Raw genomic sequence first — 14760 nt, 5'->3', positions numbered from 1 at the left:
TACTACATTTCTCCCATCAGTGGTCTATTGTTCGACAAAGCCCAGTAGTCAATTGGGTCATTCGACACCTTTCTGGTCTCTCCTCATAGCAAAAAAAAAAAAAAAACACGGGACTTTCAGTGTTGAATTCCTGACAAAACTTCAGAAATTGAACTATCTACTATCTCCTCTGATATTGTGTTCAAGCAGATATTTGCTTCCTGGAACGTCTGATGAGCGAGGAAAATTTTGGGACGGGTGAGGTTTGCAAGATGATACTGTATGATATGTATGTATGATATGTAAATATGAATGCCATTTCCCCATTGCGCAACAGTTGGGGAAGTTTGGGTACTTTACGTTTAAATGTTTCTTTTTGCAACCTGTCAACATACCTCATTGTTTTTTGCAACTATTGATGTTTGTGATTGAGGATGGGCGGCGACCGAGTGATCAAAAATAGCTCTTGAACTTTTAGTATTTAAAAAAAATTATGGGAGGGGGGATGTTGCAGTCCTTATAAATACGAATGCTCCTCTTCTGAGCGAATAGATCTGTTGAAAAATGCATTCCTTCGTCAGATTCTGCTCAGCACTCGGTGAGTATTCACTTGAACAAATCAAGTATTGATTTCAAGACTTGACTTTGACTTGAACTGAGAATCCACAGCGGAATAAATTTCCACCTAATTTGTCTGCCTCATGTTCGTTTTCCAGCGCTGGTCGTGACAGCTTCGGTCCTACTGGCAGGTGAGCGTTATATACGTACAGTTGATTCCCTAGTTTTCGAAACACTCGGTTCATACGTTCACGTTTTTTTGCTCAGGTGCCGAAAAAATGACGACCTGCGATTCTCACCATTTGAACATCCATCACCTACATTGTGGTAAAACTTTGGCCCGTATCTTAAATACTGTACTGTATATATACATATATATACAAAAGTTCATCTCAATACTTTGTTACGTACCCTTTGTTGGCAATAACGGAGGCCAAACGTTTTGTGTAACTCTTCACAAGCCTTTCATACACTGTTGCTGGTATTTTGGCCCATTCCTCCATGCAGATCTCCTCTAGAGCAGTGATGTTTCAGGGCTGTCGTTGGACAACACGGACTTTCAACTCCCTCCACAGATTTTCTATGGGGTTGAGATCTGGAGACTGGCTAGGCCACTCCAGGACCTTTAAATGCTTCTTACGAAGCCACTCCTTTGTTGCCCTGGCTGTGTGTTTGGGATCATTGTCATGCTGAAAGACCCAGCCACGTCTCATCTTCAATGCCCTTGCTGATGGGAGGAGATTTTCACACAAAATCTCTCGATACATGGCCCCATTCATGCTTTCCTTTACACAGATCAGTCGTCCTAGTCCCTTTGCAGAAAAACAGCCCCAAAGCATGATGTTTCCACCCTCATGCTTCACATGGGGTATGGTGTTCTTCGGATGCAATTCAGTATTCTTTCTCCTACAAACACGACAACTTGTGTTTCTACCAAAAAGTTCTATTTTGGTTTCATCTGACCATAACACATTCTCCCAGTCCTCTTCTGGATCATCGAAATGCTCTCTAGCGAACCCCAAACGGGCCTGGACGTGTACTTTCTTCAGCAGGGGGACACGTCTGGCAGTGCAGGATTTGAGTCCTGTGTTACTGATAGTAGCCTTTGTTGCTCTGGTTCCAGCTCTCTGTAGGTCATTCACTAGGTCCCCCCGTGTGGTTCTGGGATTTTTGCTCACCGTTCTTGTTATCATTTTGACGCCACGGGGGGAGGTCTTGCATGGAGCCCCACATCGAGGGAGATTATCAGTGGTCTTGTATGTCTTCCATTTTCTAATAACTGCTCCCACAGTTGATTTCTTTACACCAAGCGTTTTACCTATTGCATATTCAGTCTTCCCAGCCTGGTGCAAATCTACAATTTTGTCTCTTGTGTCCTTCGACAGCTCTTTGGTTTTGGCCATAGTGGAGTTTGGAGTGTGACTGACTGAGTTTGTGGACAGGTGTCTTCTATACCGATAATGAGTTAAAACAGGTGCCATTAATACACGTAACGAGTGGAGCCCCTCGTTAGACCTTTTTAGAAGTTAGACCTCTTTGACAGCCAGAAATCTTGCTTGTTTGTAGGTGACCAAATACTTATTTTCCACTCTAATTTGGAAGTAAATTCTTTAAAAATCACACAACGTGATTTTCTATTTTTTTCCCCCACATTCTGTCTATCATGGTTGAGGTTTACCCATGTTGACAATTACAGGCCTCTCTAATCTTTTCAAATAGGAGAACTTGCACAATTGGTGGTTGACTACAACTAATTTTCCCCACTGTATATATCTAAAGAGGAAGACCTTTACTGACTTAACTGATTCCTCAAATATATCATTTGGCTAAGAATTGCAACCATGCAAGAAATACCTGTAGCTCAAGCTAATCCAGTTTGTGACTACAGTTTGTTGAATCAAAGCTTGGTCTGATATGATAAATATCAAAATTACCTCTCACTCTGGTGCGCTATTTTTTTTTTTTTTTTTTGGGATAGATCTCGGTATATTGTCATACCTGTAATTGGCCCAGTTGAATCATTTTGATTGCTTTGTATTTTGTCTTGTAACAGAGACTGGAGTGATCCAAGTAGAGCACGCTCTGTACGGTCGCACGAGCTCTGCGGTGTGCGCTGCAGGCCGACCTCCATGGCAGCTGGCAAACACTCACTGCGCTCGCCCAGGCACACTTAAAGACATGCGTACAAGGTACGTGTTGCTCTTCATGGGGAAGCTATACATGTTACATTAGAGTGAAGGAATCTGACCTTTAAACCAGACTGCTGGAATCACGCCAGCCGAACCGCCGGACCCACGTTGGCGCAGCTCCAGCGCCCCGGGCCGGCGGAATTCCGACATCACGGCCAAAAGGCCAAATTCCGCACGTTCACCTTAGTCTTAACCCTTTGTACTGACTCCATATGGTATCAGTGGTATTTATTGTATATTGGGTGTGTAAGAGTAATATAAACAGTCAAATAGTAAATACGAGAAAGGATACTATTTCATGATTGATTATATTAAGTGTGTTAGAATAATGCAAATAGTTAGACGGTGTCTGCGAGCCATGCCAAGATAAGCCCTACCAATTTCGGCAATGGGACTTCGCAATAATAATCACATGACTCTATTTTACCAATCAGACTCAAGCTTGCCTTTCTATGATCACGCCAGCCTGTTTTAATTGGGGTGTTTTAAGGCTCCTTAAAAAATGAAGTATTTGATATAGAGCGCTGCCCTCAACATGACTTGAAAGCGCGGATGTTAACCTCTTTCCCAGTTTTTACTTGGCACCGACTGACCACGGAAAACCGGAGCTATGATCCTTTTATTTTCATAGTAGTAAGTAACTATGGAGGGACAACGAGAACCAAAAGTGGTATTTGCCACAAGGGAAAATGGATTTTGCCATGTGGCATTTTTTTTTGGCCATGTGGCATTTTTTTCTTTGCCGTGTGCCAGTTTGGACGTGCATAACCGTCAAAGGCATAGCCTTACTTGGGTGCCATTTGAATGTCAATGCGCTCTAATGTAAAGTGTATGGTCAAAAATCACAGCCACACATGTTTTTCTGCCATTTAAAATGAATGGAAAATTTGGACGTGCATAGCCGTCAATGGAATAGCCTTACTTGGGTGTCAGTGGAATGTCAATGCGTTCTAATGTAAAGTGTACGACCAAAAATCACAGCCATACATGTTTTTCTGCCATTTAAAATTAATTGAAAATTTGGACGTGCATGGCCGTCAGTGGCATGGACAAGGTCATTTTTAACCCGTAGCGAAGAAAAAAACACCTGTAGAACAAAAAAGAATACTTGCAAACAGAAAAAAACAACTTGTAGAACAATTTATTCCTTCGAGTTTTTTCCATGTTTATTTTACAACGCAAAATTTGGAAATACAAGTGTTTTTTTTAGTTAAAATTGGTCATATTACAGGGATTATTTTCATTTTACAACCTCACTTCTTTTGGCACTATTCTATCTCCATGCATATGTACAGAACTTCATAAGTTTTGTTATAGAAGCCAGCCAATGCTTTAGAAGCTCAAGCTAGTGTGCTATGCTATACATATAATAGTTATTTATATAAGTGTATTGTGCAGTTTGTTGTATATTGAGTATTGAATATGTGTATTTTTCTGTTGCACTTTCACAATATTAAGATGACTGTCTTCCCGTAAAAGCAAGGAAAGACCAAGCCTTGTGGTTTATGGAAGTGCATTCATTCTTAGCTGGCTGTCGGGCAGTGCAGAAGTGAACCACACTGTTTTGTTCATGTCATTATGAAAAATCTGATGAGATCAAAGGCAAATCTATGTTGAATCCACCACTAGTTTTTTTTTTTTTTTTTTTTTTTTTTTAAACCTCCAGGTGTTCAAAAACTCAGGTTACACATTTGAAAATTTAAATATTTATTAGGGCTGTCAAACGATTAAAATTTTTAATCGAGTTAATTACAGCTTAAAAATTAATTAATCGTAATTAATCGCAATTAATCGCAATTCAAACCATCTATAAAATATGCCATATTTTTCTGTAAATTATATGTATTCTGTAAAATAAATTGTTGGAATGGAAAGATAAGACACAAGATGGATATATACAGTGGGGAGAACAAGTATTTGATACACTGCCAGTGGGAAAATCCATTGGCAGTGTATCAAATACTTGTTCTCCCCACTGTACATTCAACATACGGTACATAAGGACTGTAGTGGGCATTTCACTCTACTGTCATTTAAATCTGTCTATGCTGTCCTCACTCCGAAGCGTCTACTTTTTCCAAAGCTAGACAGCTAGTGAACGACGCCTTAATAATCAGACTTCTTCCTTTTTCATCTGATTTATTAATAAAATAGCCTCAAACCACTGTCCTCTTTAGACCGTCATAAAACTACAAAAAAAAAAAGTACACAAGCATTGCTTTAGCAACAACGTTAGCTTAGCACGCTATACAGGTTCACTAAACATAAACAAAAAGCGTCTCATACAAAAAATAGAACATTTCGCTTACTAACATAATATGTACATTCTTTACAACAACCATACTTACGGACAAATCTTGTCCAAGGATCATATTAGCACAACATTACAACGTAGGCGTCAGCCCGAGACGTCGTGCAGCCATATGAACTGGCAAGAAAAAAATAAACCATGTCGCAAAGCGACCACAAGAGTTCGCTGTTGTGCTGCAGCACAAAAAGCCTTGCTGTAAAACTTACCAAAAGGCAGAATACTGTCTGAGCGGGACATGTGCGTTAATTGCGTCAAATATTTTAACGTGATTAATTTAAAAAATTAATTACCGCGCGTTAACGCGATAATTTTGACAGCCCTAATATTTATTATCGGATATTGATATCGGCTTTGAGGAGGAGGAAGTTATCGATATCAAAAAACGGATATCGTGCACCCCTAGTTAATGCCATCTTGATTCATTGTTATAATAAACAAATACAGTACTTATGTACCGTATGTTGAATGCATATATCCGTCTTGTGTCTTATCTTTCCATTCCAACAATAATTTACAGAAAAATATGGCATATTTTATAGACGGTTTGAATTGCGATTAATTATGATTAATTAATTTTTAAGCTGTAATTAACTCGATTGAAAATTTTAATCGTTTGACAGCCCGAGTTCAGATATTAAGATTCGAATGAGGCAAAATAACATGCTTTTTCTCTCAAATATATTGTTATAATCATTTGTTTTAGATGTATTGTAATTATTTTCTGTATAAAAATGAAGGTAACACTTTATAATAACTAACCGTTTTACTAGTTAATAGATCATTAGTAAACTGTTTATAAATGATTTATTGTTGATTTGTGAAGTATTTGTTAACAGTTTGTTAAGCATTTCTGAGGTGTTCTTAACCTGAAACAGTTTGTATAGAAACGTTTCAAGTTTTTGTGGGTAACGTTTGGCATTTCTATCTTTTCAGGTTAAGAAATGCCGTTCACTTCAAAATAAAAGGCATTTTGATAAGGCATTTTGCAGGCAGCGCTCATGCTACACATTTATGAAAATATGCCATAGAACCAACAAATATTTGTACTTTTCTTTGTATATTTAACCAATAAAACTTATGATCTTCAACATAAAGTGTATAAAGTTTTATTAAGATCCAACAACTAGCATGGGCATTTAGAATGGGGTCAATCATATTGGAACACCCTGTAAATGCTTAACAAACTCTTAACAAATACTTCACAAATCAACAATAAATCATTTATCAACAGTTTACGAATGATGTATTAACTAGTAAAAAGGATACTTATTATAAAGTGTTACTAAAATTAATTTGGTGTTCAAAAAGTCTTGAGTCTTGAAAAAGATGGGGTGGTCTTATAATCAGGGCTGTCTTATATTCGGGCCAATATGATACTTCCTTGTGTGTGTAATGTTCTTTCTTCTGATCACATCTGCAGATGCAACGACAAAAAGACGTGTGACGTCAACACACGTTTTTTCCGCAAACCCGATCCCTGTTATGGCACCTTTAAGTATTTGCAGACCATCTACACCTGCCAACCTGCATGTACGTAGCCCGTGTTGAATTGCGTACGATGGATCGTTTTCATAACTGGTGTTTTGAATGTTCTCCAATAGTTACTGTGGTTGCATGCGAGGATTCTTTGGCGCATTTGTCTTGCGGTAAGAGTTACCCTACCTTTGCTTTACAATAAATTCCCTTGACATATCTTTTCAACTCAACTTCTCATCACGACGCCAGATAAAGGGCTAGTTATCAGGGTCTACAGCGCCAACTACGGACGTCGCGACAGGAAGACGTGTGTCTTCGAAAGGCCTTGGGTACAAGTACGAAAAACTAAATGCGTACACCCGACTGAATATGTCCCTGGCAGGTACCGTGGCACACTTTTTTTTGTATAAAAATTTGCATATCCAGCGGTACATCAAGATCATGATTTTTTTTATTGCTCTTCATAGGTGCAATGGGAAAAACAAGTGTACTATTCTTGCAAGCAATAGTGTATTTGGCGACCCCTGTCGAGGCACTTACAAGTACTTGGAGATTTCTTACACATGTGAACGTAAGACGATTGTTGCCTATTTCACATTTCAAGCTCATTTTTGCTGCTATGGAAATACACAGTGTTATACAGGTAATCGTCAGGTTGCAATGTACTCGACTTACGCGATTTCGACTTTATAGTCTCGTCCGCCATTTTGTCTCCAGTCTTTTTTTTTTGGCGCACAAACAGTGCCCAATTATACCTCACAGTACAGATCGTATTTTTTACTTTACTTTATTAACATGACTTGCTCTGTCCTCGCTAAACGTGATGTTGTTCAGCTTCAAACAAAGCAACTTTATTGATACAAATTTGTTGGTGTTCAAACGTCCATCTAGTCTCATCAATATGTAAATTTAATAGATTAAATTAGCCTAATTTGCTTCACAAAAGGCCGCTATTTTAAATGCTACGAGCATATACAGTGCACTCCATAATTATTGGCACCCCTGAAAAAGATGTGTTTTTTGGCTTCTAATATTTTTTTTTAAATTCAAATAATATGGGAGCTTAATGGAAAAAAATGAAAAAAAATCCAACTTTCTATACAAGTGCATTCATTCAGTGGGGGAAAAATCCCACATAAAGAAAAAAATATTTGACATCAATGGGAGGAGCTTGATTTTGTGTCTGGTGAACCACTGTGAAGTATGGGGATGGGTCAGTGATGGTGTGGGGGCTGTTTCGCTGTAAAAGGCCCTGGGAACCTTGTTAGTAGGGTTGTTCCGATCATGTTTTTTTGCTCCCGATCCGATCCCGATCGTTTTAGTTTGAGTATCTGCCGATCCCGAAATTTCCCGATCCGATTGCTTTTTTTTTTGCTCGCGATTCAATTCCAATCATTCCCGATAATTTTTCCCGATCATATACATTTTGGCAATGCATTAAGAAAAAAATGATTAAAACTCGGAGGAATATATACATTTAACATACAGTACATAAGTACTGTATTTTTTTTTATCATGACAATAAATCCTCAAGATGGCATTTATATTATTAACATTCTTTCTGTGAGAGGGATCTACGGATAGAAAGACTTGTGACTTTGTATATTGTGACCAAATATTGCCATCTAGTGTATTTGTTGAGCTTTCAGTAAATGATACTGCAGCCATGCCCCAATGCGTGACGGGAAGTGGAACCATGATGTGAAGTGGAACCATGACTGTGCGTAGTGCTAGCAATTGATATATCTTCTCTGCGTTGGGAAATGAAATAAGGTGTTAAGAAAAAGATCAAATGCAACCTTGCTTCCCCACATTGCTTTCCATGATATTTCTAATCATTCGAAAGCTATTTTTCTTTCTTTTTTTTTTTTTTTTGATTGAAGTTAAAAAAAAAAAAAAAAAAAGGTTCAATGAAAGTATATATTTTCAATTTAAAAAAAGAAAAAAATGCATTTGAAAGCTATTTTTCTTTGGATTTTTTTTTTTTTGATTGAAATAAAAAACGTTCAATCAAAATAGATATTTTCAATTTAAAGTTAAATTTGAAACAAAAAAATGCATTTGAAAGCTATTTTTGGATTTCTTTTTTGATTGAAGTAAAAAAAAAATTCATTCAAAATATTTCAATTTAAAAAAAAGTTGAAACAAAAAAAAATGCATTTGAAAGCTATTTTTCTTTGGATTTTTTTTTTATTAAAGTAAAAAAAAGGTTCTATCAAAATATATATTTTTAATGAAAAAAGTTAAATTTGAAACAAAAAAAATGCATTTGAAAGCTATTTTTCTTTGGATTTTTTTTTTTTTCAATCAAAAACTAAGTTGCTTCAAACAAACAAAATATATTTTCAAAAAAAATAACATCAATCAAAAAAAAAACATTTCAATTATCGAAAAAAGGTTTTTGAATGCGAAAAAATATTTGAGACTCAAATATTTGCATTTGTACACTTAATTTTTCATTTAAAAAAAAATTCTTTGATTTTAGCAATCCTTTTTGTGTGACATTTGTGTCTAAATAATTCAATCCACAAAAAAGTTGCTTCAATCAAAAATATTTTTAAACAAAGAAAAAAATCATTTGAAAAAAAATTGCCCTCCCCTAATTTTTTTTTTTTTTAAATAATAAGCAACGCAAAAGACCGTCTAAGGTGCTCGTTACATGAGCTGTTCGAAAAATCTTTTTGACCCATTATAAAAATATATTTTTTTGTTCATTTGATTCATTTTTGTTGTTTGTTTTATTGCTTTACAACTTTTATTGGCCTGAATATAAGACAGTGTTTTTTGCATTGAAATAAGACTGAAAAAGTGGGGTCGTCTTATATTCGCGGTCTAGACATTATACCCATTCACAGCGCTAGATGGTGCCAGATATCAGATAGCGATGTTCTGTCATGACAGATCTCAGCTACTCTCAAGTTTAACCAGTTTGCATTATTTTATTGCAATGTTTTTCCTTATTCAGATTTGTTTCAAGACTACAGTTACAGTTAGACTTCACTTTGATGGTTAATGCAATTATTGCAATTTTGTTGTTTTATCACAATAGATTGGTTTATTTACATTTCAAAAACCAGAAGCCATTCATTTACGCATGTGATTGCACTTTACATGTTTAAATGTTCAGATGTTAAGATCTGAATGAGGCAAAATAACATGCTTTTTCTCTCAAATATATTGTTATAATCATTTGTTTCGGATGTACTGTAATTATTTTCTGTACAAAAATTAATTTGGTGCTCAAAAAGTCTTTTTTCAAACTTGAGTCTTGAAAAAGAGGGGATCGTCTTATAATCCGGGCTGTTTTATATTCGGGGAATACGGTAATTACACAAACGTCGGGGGGGCGCGAGTGCGCGCGCACAACACGGAAGCACGCTGTTCGCACGTGCGGTCATCATGGCCTTAAAAGTGGCGAAAACTAAGCACTTTACATTCATATAGATGTACAACATCATCTTAAAATGCTAAACTAACACATTCCCCTCTTAACACAAATGTGCAACGCGAATATAATGTGAACAACGCTCTCCTCGACGCAGCGAGAACGCGAAGGAGCAACCAGCCGACGTAACAGTAAAAACAGGAAATGGTCGTGCTGATAACGGCTCTAACTTATCATAAGAACTTTTGGGCATAAAGAGGAAATACTTACATTCGTTCATGGACGAACACAGATTAATACTTCCTCTAACAGGTGGCCTTCCTCTGCTCAAAATGCGCACCTTACGCCTATTCTCGATCCCAGAATACGCAGCGCACATGACGTAGGACAATAACAGGAAGAAACTGACTGGTTGCTATGGGAAAGAACGCAAACCCTTGGAATCTTTCTAACGGGAGTATTAAAATTGCTAATAAAATCGTTTAGTATTATTTTAGATGCATATATGTTATATTTTTCTCATAGAGTATTCGACGAGGAATACGATAGACCCATTAATAGACTTTTTTGGAAAAATCACCATCTCTTTAAGTCAGGGGTGCCCAAGTTCGGTCCTCGAGAGCCCCTATACAGCTTGTGTTCCATGTTGCCCTCCTCCAACAACCTGAATCAAATAATCAAGATCATTCTCAGGCTCCTGCAGCGCTTGCTGATGAGCATTTGATTCAGTTGTGTTAAAGGAGGGAGACATGGAAAACAAGCTGGATAGGGGCTCTTGAGGACTTGACTTGGGCACCCCTGCTTTAAGTAGTCTCATGAATAATGACTTGGCCTGTGAAAGTCGATGCGGATTCACCCGGCAATTACTCTTTCCAGGTTACACTTGATGAAAAGTCTTTCCAAGAGCAGTTATGTAGCCGTGCTTGCCAAATCAAACGTGTTTTAACATGCGTAAAATTCAAACCGCAAAACCACGCTGGATGTAATCGATAAGAGAACCGTTAAATAAATTGCGAAACGATTAAAAACGATTCCATGGAATCGGAACACACGGAACCGGTTCTCACTTCTCATTCCTACCAGCCAGACTCGACGCTGCCACCAGAGGGCAGTCTATCCTCCACCATTAAACAAAATACAATACTTTTGGACTTTTTGGATCGTTATTTTGAAATTCTTAGGGGTTCATTCCGATTTATGTCACCAGCGTAGGAACGGAACTCGTTTGTAATCCGGGGACTACCTGTATATTCATCATTTAAAAGATGTGTTTAATGTAATTGTATGTGTAATTTTGCATTAAGCAGGTTACTTATATTAATGGAGTAATTCTTGTGCTTTTATTTTTCAGATCCTTCGAGATAAGCCTCACTCACCTTGCAAAAAAAAAAATGAGTGCAGTTACATTGTTTACAAATGGATTTTTGACTGCCATAATCATTCAATGTGCAAAAAAATGCCATCTGCCTTTGATTCGCTTAATGCCACTACCAAATAAAATTGTGCTTGCAATCAGTCGTTGTAGAGTTTTTTTTTTTTTTTTAATGGCTGATCGGATAACAGCCAGGGGCGGGATTTTGGGGGTGGACTTAAAAAAAAAAAAAAAGTCTTAAATAGCATTGCGAAGGAATAGTATCTTTTCTCGTATTTACTGTATGACTGTTTGCATCACTATAACGTACCCAATATAGAATAAATAGCATTTATATCACAGTTTAAGGAAAACAAGCAGAATATATTTGACATAGGGCATGAGAGATACATGACACCTTCTGACCACGGAAGCCCAACGAGTGCGTCATGCAGCTGACTGAGCAAGATTGACACTGACTACCAGGTGATAGGCAAAACATCTACAAGGCCACGTCTGTAACACCAAATCCCGCAATCAGCTCTTCAGGAGAGTCCAGAATAAATGGCGGGACGTCCTGTACTACCACAACACGCGATGACAAAAAGAACTCAAAGGTTGATAGCGCAGCGCCTCTCAGACGGTGAGGCGCGGAACCTCCCACCTCAGTTTCCTCATTAACCATGAGCCAGCAACGGTGACACATGAACTTGACTGCCCAAATCTGCAACAGAAAAAGACCAAAACACACCCCTCTTCTTGCCCACGGCCCGCCCTGCGAGACCCTTCAAAAAGACAATGTTTAACTAATTGTTGACATTTTTGCTCGTGAATCTTTTGTTGACTTGTGATATGGCGACCCTGGAACCAGTCTGCCTCCTCGCCTGGGTCTGTTGATGTTTTGCCTTTCTGTATGATTGCTGTCGACTCGGAATAAATCGTCAACTTGTGTTTCGAAGCATTTTTCCAGCTTTCAAAATGGAGTCAGTACAAGGGGTCTCGCCGGCCCGGGTCATTGGAGCTACGCCAGCACGGGTCGGCTGTTCAGCTGGCGTGATTTCAGCAATCTGGCAAAAAGATTCCTTCAATTATTATGTGAATTAAAATCATATTTTGAGACGATTCGACTATATACAACATTTTGGCAAAGCACAGATGATGAGAAATTAATCTTTTAATCTGCCGTTTAGCCACGCCTGCCATTATCGCGCTGTAGCGCCTCCATCTGGGTGATGGCGTCGGCAGAGTAGCGATTTCAGGTGATTTAGAATTCAGCCTGTTGAAATTCGCCTCCCCAGTCAAGCCGCACGGAAACAGCGACAGCCAAACCAAGTCTGCCGATGCTGCCTCGCGCGCGCCAACCGGGAAGGCGGAATTTCGCGCGTTCATCTCTGATGTTAACCCTTTGTACAGACTCCATGTTCCAAAAGTTTGAAAAAGACTCGCCGAAAGAAGGTTGACAATTTATTCGTCGACAATGGTAAAAAAAAAGGCAAAAACAGACGACGGAGGGACAATTCTGGATCCAGAACAAGGCTACATGTATCCGAGCAGCAAAATCTGTTTTATCTCAGTGTCCAATGTTTTTTAAGTCCGTGGGCTGGCCGAAGGTGTGTCCGGGCGTTGCTTTGGGATCATCCCTCTCTGGCCGTTTTCGGGCTGTTTAGGTTCGTGTGTGGATGGGATGTGGTTGCCACAGCGACCGATGCTGGTCTTGACGTCACAAGCGCCCGCTATCAACTTTTTTATCCGGGCTGGCTCTACTTGCTTCAGGACAAAAAGCGCTTTGTCCTTGCAGAACTAATTAGCAAGTTTTGGTGCGTCAATTTTGCTCGTGACTTATATGTTGGGCTTCTATGATAAGATGTCGTTGTGTATTTAAGCTGCTTTTCATTAAACGGTGGTGTGCTATTTATTTTATATTAGGTGCAGTCCTGCAGTAAATATGAGAAATGATACTATTCCCTGGTTAATTATATTACGTGTGTTCGAGTAATGCAAACAGTTAGACGGTGCCTACAAGAAATGGTACCATTTTTCCTTTTCCCCCTCAGGAGCCCCGAAAAGGTGATTAACTTTACTATGTCAAGGGCACTGAGTGAAGTCTGCCTAAACTATAGTTAGATTAATGTGTTAGACTAATGCAAACAATAATATGGTGTGTGCGAGAACGGTACCTTTTCCTTTCAAGCCCAATAGGGAAGATTCAGAACAATTAAAATGCGACAGAGAGCAGCAAAATGTCATTGTTTCAATCTTTACTCCAATATTTTTACAGGATATTCTTTTTATCTAAGTATTTCTCACCAATTGTTAAATAAATGGTATGGTCATGACAAATAACAGTCTTGTGCTAAATGGAATATGAAATCTTAAAAATGCATTTATTCAGTAGGACATGGCAAAATTACTGCATAATGGTCAAAACTGTCGACTTCTTGCACTTCCCGAACGGTATTTTATGCCACCGGAGTTAGGCTTTTGTCATTTCCCTGCCCCGGCTTCGGAAACGGAGGAAAGAGCGTAAACAAAACAGGAGGCGTGACAGCTAGCTGACATACTAACCTGAACCGAGAGTTGTTTCCAAGTCCTTTTCTTTGCCTTTCGAAAACGAAAAATCACACAAAACTACCCCAACTCGTATCACACACGTAGGTGGGGTTTATTGTCTTCACCGATCGACCAGCCTATGGCAGCGAGCAAGTTACCGCTCTCGTTTTGCTGCACCCCGGCGGGTGGGCAGTGCTCATCGCTGGGGAGAGAAGGGGACACGCCGAAAATGTAAACAAAACAGGAGTAGTATTATCACCCACAAAATACAAGCCACCTCCTTGTTAAAACGTTTGCAATAATTCCAGTAATTGACATAATATAAAACACGAAGTTTACTCACTTCCTTGTCCGTCCAATGGTTCCTCAGTTGTCAGACTTGTTTTGCCCATTCTTCACTGTGAACAGGATCTTTTTGAAACCCAAAAAAGCTCACACAACTCTCCCTGGTGTAGCAACAAAAGCCTGCAGCACATTGGGCTGGCGTGACAAAAAAAAATAAACAAATTAATCCGCAAAATTGGATGAATCCGAAGTCCTTCTGCATAGAATAATATGGCGCTATAGTGAAGATGGTTAGTCCGTTGATGTCACGTTCGTCTTCTTCCTCAATCCGTGGCCGGAAGTGACTCATTTCCGTAGCGAGGGATTCAAAAAATTGAAAAAAAAATATAGATTGCTTCCACACACATACAAGCGGTCCATGTCATTCAGGAGCATAAAATACCGCATGTTATATGAAATAAACATGCTTTGTTGTGTCACAGGCAATTTAAAGCAGTAATCAGAGAGCTCCACTACTAATATTTACCTACCTTGGCCAGAATTTATTCAGAATTGTGGATTTAGAGTACCACAAAAATTGTAACCTGTAACCAGGTCAAAGTTCACATGTAGGACATTTAATTCATTTTCTTAAAGGGATCTTCTATTTTTAAGACAAGTAATTCTTAATGAATGC

The 14760-nt window shown here is 38.5% G+C and overlaps 1 protein-coding gene across 1 annotated transcript in view; it reads left to right on the top strand.

Moving 5' to 3' along the window:
• Positions 1-543: 543 nt before the first annotated feature.
• The window catches only part of LOC130911909 (L-rhamnose-binding lectin CSL1-like), a 32808-nt gene continuing 18591 nt past the window's right edge, over positions 544-14760 (top strand). The window contains exons 1-8 of the mRNA XM_057829568.1: positions 544-577; positions 696-728; positions 805-864; positions 2591-2726; positions 6458-6567; positions 6639-6683; positions 6763-6895; positions 6981-7084. Of these exons, the coding sequence (XP_057685551.1) occupies positions 544-577; positions 696-728; positions 805-864; positions 2591-2726; positions 6458-6567; positions 6639-6683; positions 6763-6895; positions 6981-7084 (655 nt within the window). The remainder of the gene's footprint in view (positions 578-695; positions 729-804; positions 865-2590; positions 2727-6457; positions 6568-6638; positions 6684-6762; positions 6896-6980; positions 7085-14760) is intronic.

The sequence above is a fragment of the Corythoichthys intestinalis genome, chromosome 2 (assembly GCF_030265065.1).
Source record: "Corythoichthys intestinalis isolate RoL2023-P3 chromosome 2, ASM3026506v1, whole genome shotgun sequence".
NCBI lineage: Eukaryota > Metazoa > Chordata > Actinopteri > Syngnathiformes > Syngnathidae > Corythoichthys > Corythoichthys intestinalis.
The sequence above is the reverse complement of the archived record's forward strand: the minus strand, read 5'-3'. Positions and strand labels throughout refer to the sequence as shown.